At 47.3% G+C, this 14,380-nt stretch overlaps 2 protein-coding genes across 6 annotated transcripts in view; both read right to left on the bottom strand.

Annotated features, from left to right (window-relative positions):
* Positions 1 to 183: 183 nt before the first annotated feature.
* On the bottom strand, positions 184 to 4,556 carry asb14b (ankyrin repeat and SOCS box containing 14b). 5 transcript variants are annotated; one of them, XM_065005292.1, is made up of 10 exons: positions 3,483 to 4,556; positions 3,321 to 3,376; positions 2,775 to 2,906; positions 2,540 to 2,698; positions 2,190 to 2,435; positions 1,916 to 2,081; positions 1,478 to 1,810; positions 1,098 to 1,299; positions 834 to 987; positions 184 to 712 (listed from the first exon to the last, which is right to left on the bottom strand). In XM_065005292.1, exons 1-10 carry the CDS (start codon positions 3,599 to 3,601, stop codon positions 543 to 545), a joined length of 1,737 nt encoding a protein of 578 aa, XP_064861364.1. In that variant the 5' UTR covers positions 3,602 to 4,556; the 3' UTR covers positions 184 to 542. The 5 variants fall into 5 exon arrangements, with proteins under 5 accessions (XP_064861364.1, XP_064861361.1, XP_064861362.1 ...); XM_065005289.1 differs by having other exon boundaries at positions 1,916 to 2,435; positions 3,483 to 3,642; positions 4,157 to 4,556; XM_065005290.1 differs by having other exon boundaries at positions 1,916 to 2,435; positions 3,483 to 3,642; positions 4,303 to 4,556.
* An 82-nt stretch (positions 4,557 to 4,638) lies between these two features.
* The window catches only part of dnah12 (dynein, axonemal, heavy chain 12), a 37,735-nt gene continuing 27,993 nt past the window's right edge, over positions 4,639 to 14,380 (bottom strand). The window contains 25 exon segments of the mRNA XM_065005293.1: positions 4,639 to 4,945; positions 5,592 to 5,659; positions 5,743 to 5,834; positions 5,972 to 6,109; positions 6,225 to 6,429; positions 6,552 to 6,655; positions 7,186 to 7,374; positions 7,593 to 7,826; positions 7,984 to 8,121; positions 8,342 to 8,482; positions 8,576 to 8,829; positions 8,931 to 9,081; positions 9,261 to 9,405; positions 9,531 to 9,689; positions 9,843 to 9,983; positions 10,111 to 10,283; positions 10,376 to 10,568; positions 10,792 to 10,984; positions 11,091 to 11,451; positions 11,536 to 11,683; positions 11,802 to 12,184; positions 12,289 to 12,378; positions 12,467 to 12,598; positions 13,699 to 13,956; positions 14,173 to 14,335. Coding sequence (XP_064861365.1) covers positions 4,752 to 4,945; positions 5,592 to 5,659; positions 5,743 to 5,834; positions 5,972 to 6,109; positions 6,225 to 6,429; positions 6,552 to 6,655; positions 7,186 to 7,374; positions 7,593 to 7,826; positions 7,984 to 8,121; positions 8,342 to 8,482; positions 8,576 to 8,829; positions 8,931 to 9,081; positions 9,261 to 9,405; positions 9,531 to 9,689; positions 9,843 to 9,983; positions 10,111 to 10,283; positions 10,376 to 10,568; positions 10,792 to 10,984; positions 11,091 to 11,451; positions 11,536 to 11,683; positions 11,802 to 12,184; positions 12,289 to 12,378; positions 12,467 to 12,598; positions 13,699 to 13,956; positions 14,173 to 14,335 — 4,447 coding nt within the window. The 3' untranslated portion in view covers positions 4,639 to 4,751.

The following is a 14,380-nucleotide window of genomic DNA, read 5'->3' as shown; positions in this document are numbered from 1 at the left end:
GTTTTGGCTGGTCTATTTGAATGACATCTGACAAATGAAAGTCTGCTATAAGAAAAAAATCTTATTTCCTCAGATTTTTATGCCTTCTCCAATGATGGCATATGATGTGTGCACAACAGGTGACATGGATTTCAATGTCAGTAGATGAAAATAGAATAAGGTTTCTGAACCCAGTTCTAAGACTTCTGTTCAAATGTTTAATGACAAAATACAATTATTATAGATCACAGATAAAAATAGGACATTACACATAATCCCTAAGTGTGTCATTCCTTACAAATTCAATAATTATACAAAAATATAATTTTAACCAAACAAGCTTATCCCAGTTGGTTCAGTGACCCAAAATGCTCAACCTAGAAGCAACACACATTGTGCTGCCTATGACATGACATGCATTCAGAGTAGGAAAAAAGGGAGAGAATATTGCTTGTTTGTTGATCCTCGAGTAGGAACTAAAGAGGCACACACTTACAAAAGTAAACAAGGTCCAGACAAACTGATAAGGAACTGGAACTTTCTTAGAGAGTGCCATTATGTTATCAATCAGGGCTGCCCCTGCTGTAGATGTCGTACTCTCTGTATCGGAGGTAGTCCTTAAGCCTGTTGGGGAGAGGCATGAAGCTGATGAAGGCTGGGGATCGCAGATGCAGACGGCTCAGGCAGTCCCGGATACGCAGCCGACACAGGTGCTTCAGGCTGCGCACATTCTCTGAGGGGGCATTAGGGTCATGCTTTATTTACCTGGAATTTACTTAAAAATTTGGTCAATTGGTAATTACATAATAATTATTGTGAAAAGGCATCTGTGCAGTGCAGTTCCGTTATAGTACCTTGGATATAGCATATCTCAGGCCACTGTTTCTGTGTCTTCAGGCATTCCTTGAGTGTGACACAGAGGGTGACGTGGTCTGTGTAGTCTAGCATGATGCGCACTACCTGTGCCGAGATGTGTTTCAGCCACTTGACTGTTATCACCTCACAGAACTACAGACAGACAGATAGAAAAAAAAAGAGACAAGAGATAGAGTTTGTAATAACCACATTTACAATGACCACATAATGTTTGTTTTCCTCCTTAGCACTAGTTGTCTAACCACCATGTCTTTGGTGAACGAGGTCGTCCAGGGTGCGTAGTCATGGGAACTGTCTCCATAGGGACAGTCAAAGCAGCGCTGTACATCGTATCCATGGTTGAGAAGCATCCTCAGCATGACCTCATCTTTCAGCGCATACTGCAGTGCTGATGGGAAGTGTGTTGTGTTGACACGAGAATAGTAGCTGGCGTTAGCACCGTACCTGATTGATAAGAACAACCAAATTAATTAGGCCTACATTAACAGTACACACTAATCAAAAATACATACTACAGGCTAATTCCTCTCACTCACATAACATATTTTACTGTAAAGTATATTGAGATTTTGAAATGCACTTTATTTAATCAAGTTTGATTTGACTTGAATTTGATTCCTACCTCAGCAGAGTGTTTATAAGCTCATAGTTGCCCAGCCGCAGAGCCACCTGTAGACAGTTGACAGGGTCCTGGTTGACCATGGCCTCAGCCTCCAGCAGCAGACGGGTGGACTGGACATCGTTGTTCGATACAGCAAAGTAGAGAGCCGACCTGCGTTCGTCATCGTATTTATTGCGCACGCGTGGGTGCAGCATGAAGTTGGGGTCGTAGCCTGCATTGAGAAGGACCTCCAGGCACTGGGTGTGTCCCCCAGCAGCAGCAGAGTGGAGGGGACTCATACCACTCTTCTTCACTGCCTCCATCTTTGTTGCTGAGATCAACCGTTCCAACACCCTGAGGAGAGAGAGGAGAAGACCTTTCAATATCTGTACCTCCTAACAGCAGAAAAATAAATAAATATAAAAGGGGTATATAAAGTAAAGATCTTTCTCCACTCACAACAGATGCCCATGATATGCAGCACGGTGGATGGGTAGGTGCCCACTGTGGTTGGGCATGTCGGGCTCTGCCCCATAGTCCAGCAGCAGAGAGATGATGTCAGGATTACCTGATGCAACCGCCTCAAACAGCACAGAGCCCTCTGTCTGAGACTGCACGCTGGCTCCTGACAGAGTGACAGAGAGAGCGAGAGAAAAGGATAGAGAGAGAGGAGAGACAGAAAGTGAATCACTCCATATGGTCCAGACACACACACACACACAGACACACACACCTTTCTGTAGCAGGACCTCCACTACGTTAAGGTGCCCTGTCTCTGCAGCCAGTGCCAGTGGGGTCAGCTTGTCAACATCCCTTGCGTTTGGGTCGGCTCCGGAATGCAGTAGCAGGTTAACAAAATTGTCCAGACCCAGGAGGGATGCCTCATGGAGGGCGGTCCGCTCCAGATCTCCTGTTTGGTCCACCTTGGCATTGCAGCGAAGCAGGAGCGATGCACAATCGTATTGGTCATTTACTAGAGCTGTAGGAAATAGGTGACAGAGCAGGAAGAATTGCAGAAGGTTCAAGTTGTGCTCCATAAACAAAAATCTAAATCTACGAACATCTAAGATATATTTTGAATACCTGCCACAAGTGGAGATTCCTCGTCATCGTTCTGGAGGTCTGGACAGCATCCGTTCTGAAGCAGGAACGTAGCGTTTTCCCTCAGGCCGCACACTACAGCCAGGAAGAGAGGTGTCTCTCCTTTCAGAGTCCGGCACTGCTCTGCGCCCTGGGGGGAAGCTGGACACATGGACCTGTATATTACTACCTAGATTTGACCAGGAAAGTCCCTTGAGATATGTCTCAAAACCAGTACCTGAGAAGACGATCTCCAGTATACTTTTCTTCTCCTGCACTGCGGCCTCATGTAACGGGATCCATCCTCTGTCGTCTACTCTGGACATGGCTCCTGGTTGCTCAGCTAGCCTTATTAGGGCCTCCTCATTACCTAACAGAACAGGAAGACAGGTACGGGGTAAATCTCAATAGTCTGACATGGCTACCTCTCCTGTCCTTTTCATTCGGTTGAATTGTGTGAGAACTGGACAGGTGAAAGACATTTTCACTTTCTGAAATGAGATGAGGCAAGTAAAGGAATTATATTTATTGAGATGCATCCCAAGACCAGAACTGTTATTCATTGCTGGGCCCTCTAGTATCCTGCACTGGAACAGCGCCAAAGTCAATAGACCGGCTGTAACCTCTATGGCAGTGCTGTCATATCCCTCCATCTTATTCCACCTCTGACTCAACTCCACACACACACCATATAGGGGCCAGACAATGTATGAGACGGGAAAAGAGATGATCGCACATAGCAGAAGTCATTAAGGAGTTAAGATAAGGAAAAAGCCGTGCTCACCTTCCTTTATCACTGTAAAGACCTCATCAGGATCACCTTCAGGGCCTGCAGGGTCACTGGGTGAAATATATGTATAAACACAGAATCACTTGGATATTCCACAGCTAACCCATGTGGCTAACCCATAAAGCAGCAGGTATTTTGCCATTTGAGAGGTCTTACTTAGGGAGTGAGCCTTTGTGCTTGTTGTATTTCAGAAGGCTCTGTTCAATCATATACTGTGTGACCTCGTCCTCTTCTGGTTGGTCAAAAACATATCCTGCCTCTGTCTCGGAGTTCATCTGTCACTCCAGGAAGGGTCAACTCACCAGGAAACTACTAACTTGAGTTGGGGAGACATTATGTTAAGAACCTTCATTCACTGTTCAACTACTGGTATTTTAAAGGGGCAACATGTTACCTACCAGGGCAGGGACCATACACATGACCAGCCAGCAGCCTCAAATACCAACAGGACCTCGGCAGACATTTCATAGACAATAGTAAAACTGGAGAGCATTGCAGCCATGTTGCACACTGTAATTTTTGTGAGTTTGTGCTGACTATCATTTCACATACATAGAAAACAAGATAATACATTGATACATTACAGTATATTTACATGCTTAATGGTTGTGTTCTGCTTGAAATAGCTGCCCCAGTTCTCTGCTGTGGGGTGACTTTGATGATGACAGTATAGTGCAATAAAGGCTAAACAGGCATGGGTTGGTGCATTATATGTGTGGCTGTAGTGTTGGGTATCGCACATTGAAAACTACATCAGCCTTTATAGGGAACTGTGGATAAAACATTCAGGATTAAAAAAGCTATTATTCAACAGTTATCAAGCCACTTACTGTAAATTGAGCATGCAATGGCCACTCCAAGTTCAACAACTACATGGCACCATATCACACCATTTCAGATGAACAATGGCATTCAGGCACCACACCATTCCATCCTTAAACCTCCCAGAGGATTATGTCTTTTGTTTTCTGTTTACCTTCAGTCAACAGGCTGTTTCTCCGATGGCCCTACAATCTTCAGTGGGTCAATCACACTAAGCTTCCAAAGCATGTCTATGTATATCTCCCCAGCTATTTATATCTGATCACGGGACCTTCCCACCCTGCACCTGGCTCTGACCCACTGAGCACACTGCAACTCTACCCACAGCTCAATTGATTGACACAAACACACGCACGCACGCCCACACACACGCACCTCCCAGTGGCCATAGGCAGGCATCACATACTGTAGGTCTGCTATGGTCCTAATCAGGTGTTGTATGTATGTATTCCCACTCAAAAGACCCAAACAAAACCAACAGCCACACAAGTTACATCAAAGTATTTTTTATATGATTAAAGTGAATAGAGAATCCACCAGGGAGCGAAGTCTCGGTGTAATGACAAAGTTAAATAGCGTGTCCTTCCCTACTCCTCAGTGTCCTCAGTCATCCAACTGGCAGAGCATGGCCACGCCTCTCTTGATCCAGTGCTGCGGGCGCTTGCTGGTGGGCAGCATCATGGTGATGACAAAGTTGGTTGAGTGGCCTGTGGTGGACAGGGTGCCCTTCCTCTCGCTGGTCTTATACAGCGGACACACATACAGGGTCTGGGGAAGGTCACTGCCTTTCTTCTCCGCTGGAGAGAGAGAGTGAGGGAGAGAGAGAGAGAATAACAGAGGGATTTCAGAGAGAGAGAGAGAGAGAGAGAGAGAGAGAGAGAGAGAGAGAGAGAATAACAGGGATGTCAGAGAGAGAGAGAGAGAGAATAACAGAGGGATGTCAGAGAGAGAGAGAGAGAGAGAGAGAGAGAAAGAGAGAGAGAGAAAAAGAGGGAGAGAGAGAGATAATAACAGAGGGATGTCAGAGAGAGAGAGAGAGAGAGAGAGAGAGAATAACAGAAGGATGTCAGAGAGAGAAAGAATAACAGAGGGAAGTCAGAGAGAAAAACAGAGGGATGTCAGAGAGAGAGAAAGAGAATAACAGAGGGATGTCAGAGAGAGAAAAGAGAGAGAGAATAACAGAGGGATGTCAGAGAGAGAAAGAGAGAGAATAACAGAGGGAAGTCAGAGAGAGAGAGAATAACAGAGGGAAGTCAGAGCGAGAGAGAGAGAGAGAGAGAGAGAATAACAGAGGGAAGTCAGAGAAAGAGAGAGAGAGAGAGAATAACAGAGGGAAGTCAGAGAGAGAGAGAGAGAGAGAGAGAGAGAAGAGAGAGAGAAAGAGAATAACAGAGGGGAGTCAAAGAGGAAGAGAAGTGCATAGAGAATGAGAGACAAACTTACTTGGTTTGATCCAGATAATGGGGACCGTATCAAAAAGAACCTTGGGATGCTGCTCAGCCAGGACTCCACTGTGAGTGGGAGAGATCAGTCTCAGTTCACTGCACTCTCTGGTATCATTTAAAGAATAGCCTTGTTTGAAAGAGTCTTCTACCTATTCTTGTCCCAGCGAGCGCCGTCCAGAAACAGACCGTGGATGTAGACCCCGTCCTCAGGAGAGGAGTTTGAGGTGTCGATGGGAAGAACCTGTTACCAATGAGAGGGAAGGAAAAGGATAATCAAAACAGACAAACAAGAGGAAGAGGGGCATTTTTAAGTAATAACTTGTTTACAACAATGCCTCAAAAAAACAAAGTCTCTTCTAATTCAGCTGTTTGTGTGACCTGGAAGTGGAAGCAGAGCAGGTCGATGGGGATGGAGTATTTCCTGGCGTAGTTCTGCATGGCCCCGGTCAGGAAGGCCTGGGTGAAGAAGAACCCAGACAGCCAGAAGACATGGGGCTTGTTGCTCTCATACCAGTCCTGCAGGGGGCAAAGAGAACACATTAGTAAACAAAACCAGTGTTTCCTCTTCATGAGAAAACAGAATACATGCCGATGATGGATTTAAAAACAATACTGAGGCTAATGGACTGACCTGCAGGAACTTGAGCTTGGCAAGGAAGTCTGTGATGTAGCTGCCCAGGGGTTTGAGGCTGGGGTAGGAGCGTTTAGCCCACTTCTCTGGCAGCTTGCCCACCATCAGGCTGCCTGACAGGGCCTCCAGCTCAGCATCCATCACCACCAGGCCCTTGATGGCCTTCAGCAGGTTCTGCAGGCTCACACGGATCGTAACTGCCAACCTGGAAGACAAGACAGTGATATGATCCTATTGTGGGTTTTGGTCATTTACATTAAGATCTACATTAGAATTGAGTTGTTTTTCTGAGTTCTATTTTTTTGGGTGTGTGATGAGATGACATACGTGTTGTAGCGCTCCATCTCCTGCACCAGTACAGTGTTCATGCTCTCTTCATACAGAACAGGGTACTTCAACAGAGCAGCCTCGATGTCAAAGTTTGCTGGAAGCTACAAAAAACAGACAACAAGTGACCTAACTGACCCCTTGCTCTGATTCTCAGTACCTTAGCACACATACACCCCCTCATGCACACACCCACACATATACAGTGCATTCATGCCACACACACACACACACACACACACACACACACACACACCACAACTGCTGCTGCTACAAGACTCTTGTTATACTGCTCAATTTATACACTGCCCCCTCCCCTTCACCAATACATATGTACATATTGGACTATAAATTGTGTCTTCCAGTATTATACATTTGCTATAATGTTTATTCTATTCTACTGAGCCATTTACTTTATGTTTGTATTCTTTTTAAAAAATTTTATTTTTATTGTTGTTGCATTGTCAAGAAGGAACCTGCAAATAAGCATTTGGTTGGACGATGTATACCATGCGTATCCCGTTCATACGACTAATAAAACTCGAAACAAACTTAACATCATTGATTCGGATGAGACATATATCGGGGGAAAAGGCAGTACATTTCAGCAGTACAAGGACTGGTTTGGCTTTACCTTGGTGAGGATGTCATTGGCTATGTCGAAGAGGGTGTTGTCTCCCCCGGAGCTGGCTCCTCCCTTGGCCCCTCCTCCCTGGGTGAGGAGCAGGGAGTCAAACAGCTGCTTGGTCTGCTGCAGGTCCTTGGAGATGTCCACGTTCTCATGCATCCCAAACACTTCCGGGTGCTGGAGGAACGGAAGGTTCTGAAGACATCAACACAAGATGGAAAACATGATGGAACGCATGAATGTGAGCCATGCGGCATCCTGCAAGGTTCCATTCTGGGTCCAATTCTCTTCACTTTGAACATGGTAATGTTATCAGACAGAATGGTATTGATTCTGATAGTTATGCTGACAACACACAGCTGTACACCTGATGAATTAATGTCTCATCCCTTCCCTGTCTAACTCCTGCTTACCCGTATGAACTCGATGTAGTCCTCGTAGTTGGACTTTGGCGGGGCGTAATACTTTCCGCTGGGGGAGAAGGTGTAGCGGGGGTTCTCGATGATGTCCTTGTTGTAGAAGTCAGCCAGGATGGTCATCAGGAGCCTCCTGTCCCAATCGTCAGTCACACGGCCCCCATAGTTACACTCCCCTGTCAGGTAAGTGATGGCCTCCATCGGCACCTGATCGTACTCCCTCACAAACAGCTGGAGGAGGAGGAACACAAACAACAGGGTGAGAGAGGGGAATCACACAATCTGCAATCACATATATTTATATTCAACAACCACATTAAGTCCGCAGTCTTTTAAAAATGACAATCTCTCTCAAATACTCCAGCCCTGAGTTGATGTGTATTACTACCTGTAGTTGTCTGATACTGATGCGCAGATCAGACTCGTTGAACCCATAGGGGATGTTCCAGCCCAGAGGACCAAACTTCTTCCTCTCCTGTACCAGAGCATGGAAGAAGCAAACGCCGTACAGAAGCTTCTCCCACACCTAGAAACAACCAGAGGAACAATCAGCGCAGAGTGTGTGTGTGTGTGTGTGTAATAAAATAAATAATAATAATAATATTTGTTATGTATAGGTGGCCCCGGGAATCAAAAACACTATCCTGGCATTGCAAGAACACATTCCTGGCATTAGTCTACCAACCGAGCTACAGAGGACTGTGTGTGTGTGTGTCTGTGTGTGTGTGAACCATGTCACCACTCACCAGCTCTTTGTCCGTGCAGGCGTTGAAGAAGTCCTGGTCTGAGACGGGGTCTGACAGGTAAGACTGCAGCAGGTTGAGCCTGAGACCTGTGGGCGGCTCGTTGGTCATCTTCACCCCATTCTGCAGGATGGTCACTGGGAACTGACACAGGGAAGAGGGTTATGAATCCACATCATGGATGCCGGTCACCCTATTGTATACTGGTTGACCAGGCTGGATGGTGTTGTACCCTACCTTGGGCGAGGGGTAGCTGGTGAGCCACAGTCGGAAGTCTGGGTGGCAGGTCTCTGGGCTAAAGTCCTCACAGATCTTCTCCAGGGTGGACATCCAGGAGACAGCCAAGTGGCAGTTCTGCAGGCACACCCAGGTGCCCTCCTTCATGGCCGAGCGGATCATCTTGGCAGCGATGGGGCCCTGGCCCTGGCCCAGGGAGATGGATTGGAACTTGGTGCCGCCCATGTTCTTGTCGTTGGCAAACTTCAGCAAGCCTGGAAGAGAGGGGTGGGGCGGGGCGGAGTCATTTTCCGTATCAAACAAAAGCAGTAGCAGGTTTGAGGTCTGCGCATGAGATCAGTCGGGTGCTACTTACTGGCCATGGGGTCGGCTCCAGGAGATAGCACAAACACCAGAGGGATGGTGGAGTTGGAGTCTGTGTAGCTCTTACTCAGGTCAAAGGGAGGCGGCTCCACAAACTTCTTCCCAAGTTTGTCAGTCACATAGTTTGTGATGGCCGGCACAATCTGGAAACATAAGGAGTAGCATACAACAGTAAGCATACATGCAAACATATGATATGTCTGCACACACACACCTATATCTACATTCAGCAACCTCTGTGTTGATTTTCGAGTGTCCTCTTTGCATTGACTTTAGGTGGACAGCAAAAGTAAATAGGGATTGGTTCATTTCTCTCTCTAACCTTGTCTGGCCTGAGACAGCGGTAAATTATCATCTTCTGCAGGTCATTGAGGCAGTCACACCAGGGCTTAGGCAGATTGGTGTTATAGGGCTCTTTGCTATCATAGATTACCAAGAATTTATCTGGGATCTTGATGAAGCTCTCCCTATGAGAATCACAGAGAAGGACGACATATTCCATATTTGAGTATTAGCAGAAACAAAAAACGGAATAAATCTCTAATCCCCCAAAACAAAAAGAGGCAAGCTCAGCAGTTTGTCTATGTCATACTTGAGTCCCTGGAGGTTGGGCAGGTGGCTGGCCCGGCAGATCTCGTCCCAGCTTTTGTCCTGCAGCCAGTGGGGGTCTGGGTTGGGGACGTTGTTCTGCAGACCCACCCCTCCAGTCAGCAGGAACATAACGTCACCATATTCTATTTCCTTCTTCGCTCTGAGAAACCCCCCTCCCAAAAAACAGCCACTTGTCAGACACAAACAATCACGTTTATCCCACCTTATCTTAAATAGCAATAAATAAACGACTTCACTCATTTCACAAAAATCCATCTTAAATGTTTGACCTCAGTGTGTGGTATGGACTTACAGGAGGAGGTTGGAGCAGAGGAGGAATGAGAAGAGCAGTTTGTCCTTCTCAAACAGGGAGCGACACACGTTACAGTACAGGTTGAAGGTGAAGTGGTCGATGAGGTACCTCAGCCTTTTCTCCAGGATCTTGGACTTGTTACTGAAACACAGATGCCACGTGTTACCTAGGACACAAAGGAGCTTCGCTCTAACTGTGCATCATATTCATTAACTAGTGACTTACGAGGTCTAAACCCTTGTTATCTGTGTAGGAGCATGTTTCTCACCTGTCCTGTATGGAGTTGATGTAGAGGTTGACAAACCAGCTGAGGGAGTACTGGTACATGGGGTCTATGTTGGCCAGGTCAGCAATGCTGAAGAACAGGATGGAGGAGTGCTTGGCGATGGCTCTGTAGCCCTCCCTAGACTCTGCTATCTTGACCTCTGTCTTCTCAGCAATCTGTGGGTTGGGAGATGGGGTAGAAGTTAGACCATCTCATTCTAATTGGCTTTCAACACATTTTGACTGAGTTTTTCCAGTGTGGTCCAGACCTGCTGTTTCTTGGAGATCTCGTTGGACATGATCTTGGCCGAGTCGAGGACCTGGATGGCGCTCTCATCCTCCAGGATGTTCCCCTCGGACGACGAAAGTGTCTCCAGGATCTTGTCCTCGATCTCCTTCAGGACCTTCTTATTGGATGCAGACTGCAGAATCAGGGCGTTCCGCTCCTCCTCCAACTCCGGCCTGCAGAGAGAGACATGATGAGGTCAGGGGTTAGTCGTCTAGATTTATATCTTCATCATATACAGTCACAGTACGACTGGTCATAAACAGATCAGTGCTTTTTGTGCAGTCTGTGCTGTATCTGGTAGACAGGTTAAGAGTTTATATTAGAACTTCATTACTGGAAAATGATCCACTATAAATAAACAGCATAGCGAGTAGTGTAGCGTGTGTTGCAACACACCTCTCCTTGGCGACCACAATGCCCAGCAGCTGGTCCTCAAGGCCCTCAGGGGTGATCATGAAGTTGAGCAGAGACACCTTGGTTGCCAGCTCTGGAAGGTAGTGGGGGTTCCGCAGCTTAGTTGTGATGTAGAACCGGAAGTCACATGAGTACTCGATTACACTCTCCCCCAGCCGGATACAGTCCATGCCCCCTGGATGACACAAACAAATAGTCTGTGATCAAATGACACTAGTTTGTAATGATAAATCCTTGCACATGATATGATGTTCACCAGAGCGTGCCGTCCTTTTCCATACCTTGTTTAAAGGTCTGTTTGAGCAGCAGGGGCTCCAGCGACGGGTCCAGCTCCTCCCCTACGTTCTCCAGCAGCAGAGGGGTCCCGAACTGGATGCAGTTCTCCAGGGTTCTCATGTAGTCTCCGTCCGTTAGCTTGATCACGCTCAGGTTGTTGTCCTTCTCAGAGTTCTTCACCCACTTGTTGGCCTGGCCCTGGGGGTCGATCATCAGGGGCCACCGGCGGGAGTTGCTGACGATGACCCCGTTGTCTATGGAGAAGCTGTCGGTGGGCAGACCTGAGATGTTCCACGCCCGGATCTTTATGGGGTCTCCCAGGGTCTTACTCAGGGAGAAATCATCTGATGACGGAATGTTCTTAGACTGGAGGGTAGGAATAAATAACGAGATTAAGATTGGTGACAATGAATTGGTGTTGAGCTGAGGTGCTGCTGTAAGTGCCTGTACCTTGCAGAGCTTGGTCCATATCTTGGCACAGTTCTGTCTGAAGGCAGCAGTGAAGGCTCCAAGGTAGGCGATGACGCCAGCTGAGATGAGCACATCACCGGTCAGGTTATCATAGGTGTTCTGAAGGTCATCTGCTGCTTTGGACCACCTGTAGAGGGAAAGCACACAAAGTCCCTCAGGACATAGCAAAGACCTCAGGTACTAATGGCCTACACAAGCCATTTGAAACAATCAATATATTTAATCATCTCCATCATCCAGAGCACCTGGTCTTCTCTCCTCCTAGGCCTCCGATGAGTTTCTCGGCTCTCTCCAGTTTGCGGGCACACAGGTCCACCTGGAACTCCAGCTGGGCCTTCTCCTCAGTCTTCTCCTCAAATGTCTTCTGAAGCAGGGCCAGACGGTCCTCCACCTCCTTCAGCTCAGCTCTCTTCTGGTTCAGCAGGGACATGGTGGTGGCCAGAGACAGCTGAGCCTCAGCCAGGCCGGCCTTCTTAGGGGCCACTACCTTGGCCACCCTGTCGTAGATCTCCATGGCAGTGACCCACTTGCACAGGCCCTCGGCGGCTGAGGAGGCCTTGGCCACTTTGGTGGGATCAAAGTCAGGATTAGTCATGTACTCACTGCGGATCTTTTGCATCACAGGGACCTAGCCGGGAAAAGAGAAGAGAGTCAATTAAAAAGTATATAGATTTACATTGATACTTCAGTTTAAATGCAATTCAACACATTTGTTTTTTCACAGGGACTCACAGGGATGTTGTCCTTGTCGTACTCTTTCAGGTCTCGTAGGAAATTCATGTCACCAAGAAGCTTTTTGCTCGGGCCCCAGTAGTCAAGAATCTATTCAAATGGTAAGAAAACATAATTAAACATATAAACAAACACATTTTATTTAATAAATTAAAAAATAGGTAGAGCAGTTTCTGACCTTCTGTCCAGTCCCAGCAGGATCAACAATTTTATCAGGTTTCAGCTCCTTCATCACACACACAGCCGCCATCACCAGCTTTACCCCCGACGGAGGGCTCTTCATTGACTTCACGATGGTCACGTCAGAGGGCTGAGAGGGAAGAGAGATCAGATAAGATCATACCTTGTCTGTTTGCTTTGTGCAAGTCTTTCAATCCCCTTTGGTAAGACTGTGCAGGCAGGCTGATCTCTGCTTGATCAGAATCCCAAGAGCGTTGGACCAGTAACTGAAAGGTCACAGGTTCGAATCCTGAGCAGGCAAGGAGGGAAAAATCTGCCGTTCTGCCCTTGAGCAAGGCACTTAACCCCCAACAACAACTGCTCCCCGGACGCCGATGAAGCTGATGTCGATTAAGACAGCCCCCCCTGCACCTCTCTGATTCAGAGGGGTTGGGTTAAATGCAGAAGACACATTTCGGATGAATGCCATCAATTGTGCAACTGACAAGGTCTCCCACAGTGTCTCCTGACCCCTCCTGTCTCAGCCTCCAGTATTTATGCTGCAGTAGTTCATGTGTCGGTGGGCTAGGGTCAGTTTGTTATATCTGGAGTACTTCTCCTGTCTTATCCGGTGTCCTGTGTGAATTTAAGTATGCTCTCTCTAATTCTCTCTTTCTCTCGGAGGACCTGAGCCCTAAGACCATGCCTCAGGACCACCTGGCATGACTCCTTGCTGTCCGCAGTCCACCTGGCCGTGCTGCTGCTCCAGTTTCAACTGTTCTGCCTACGGCTATGGAATCCTGACCTGTTCACCGGACGTGCTACCTGTCCCTGACCTGCTGTTTTCAACTCTCTAGAGACAGCAGGAGTGGTAGAGATACTCTTAATGATCGGCTATGAAAAGCCAACTTACATTTACTCCTGAGGTTCTGACTTGCTGCACCCTCGACAACTACTGTGATTATTATTATTTGACCAGGCTGGTCATTTATGAACATTTGAACATCTTGGCCATGTTCTGTTATAATCTCCACCCGGCACAGCCAGAAGAGGACTGGCCACCCCTCATAGTCTGCTTCCTCTCTAGGTTTCTTCCTAGGTTGTGGCCTTTCTAGGGAGTTTTTCCTAGCCACCGTGCTTCTACACCTGCATTGCTTGCTGTTTGGGGTTTTAGGCTGGGTTTCTGTACAGCACTTTGACATATCAGCTGACGTACGAAGGGCTAAATAAATAAATTTGATTTGTTCCTACCTTCAGGGTGTCCAGGGCTGAGAGGGCCATCTCCAGGGCAGGTATGGCCTCTGCCAGGTCGCTCTCACACTCGTTCTTCAGGGCCTGGGCCTCGTTGGCCTTCAGAGTGGCAGCCTCCTCGTCCACACGCACCACCTTACTCTTGGCCTCCACCTGCACTGACTCTACCTCTAACACCTTCATCATCTTGGTGTTGTCTATCTTGGCCTGCTCCAGTTTAGGCTGCAAGTCCACCAGCTCCTTCTTCATCTCACTCACCTACACAACAGATCATACTCATGAGGGACAGAGCTAAGGCTGAGCACAGTGTAATACAAAGGGGTGAACGCAGACACATCAAAGGTTCAAGAACACTTGATTCAAATTGCCTTAGGTCTCAAGTACTGTGTACTTAATGAGGCAGCAAACCATGACACACACAATCCACATAGATCCCTACATTCATGCAATATAAAAACAATCGGTTTGATGTACCTGAGACTCAGCGAAGGCCAGTTTGTCCAGGCCGTTGGTGTACCTCTTCTTGGCCTTCATGACCATGTCTCTCTTCTGGGTGAGCAGCTGACGGAACGCAGCGATCAACTCCAGGTAGGAGGTGGGTGTCACGTAGTTATGGCGACCCAGCTCCGAAAGGAACCTGGGAACAACAACATCCTCAGCTATCGTGCAATAAATATGTAAT

This window comes from Oncorhynchus nerka, linkage group LG20 (assembly GCF_034236695.1).
Source record: "Oncorhynchus nerka isolate Pitt River linkage group LG20, Oner_Uvic_2.0, whole genome shotgun sequence".
In the NCBI taxonomy this organism is placed as follows: Eukaryota; Metazoa; Chordata; class Actinopteri; order Salmoniformes; family Salmonidae; genus Oncorhynchus; species Oncorhynchus nerka.
The sequence above is the reverse complement of the archived record's forward strand: the minus strand, read 5'-3'. Positions and strand labels throughout refer to the sequence as shown.

Excerpts from the sequence above, each read along its gene's own strand:
- asb14b (XM_065005288.1), bottom strand. The coding sequence starts at position 3,601 with ATGAACTCCGAGACAGAGGCAGGATATGTTTTTGACCAACCAGAAGAG. Across the intron at positions 2,907-3,320 it reads CTTTACAGTGATAAAGGAAG|GTAATGAGGAGGCCCTAATA; the intron begins GTGAGCACGGCT and ends CTGTTCTGTTAG. Across the intron at positions 2,699-2,774 it reads ACTGGAGATCGTCTTCTCAG|CTTCCCCCCAGGGCGCAGAG; the intron begins GTACTGGTTTTG and ends CCATGTGTCCAG.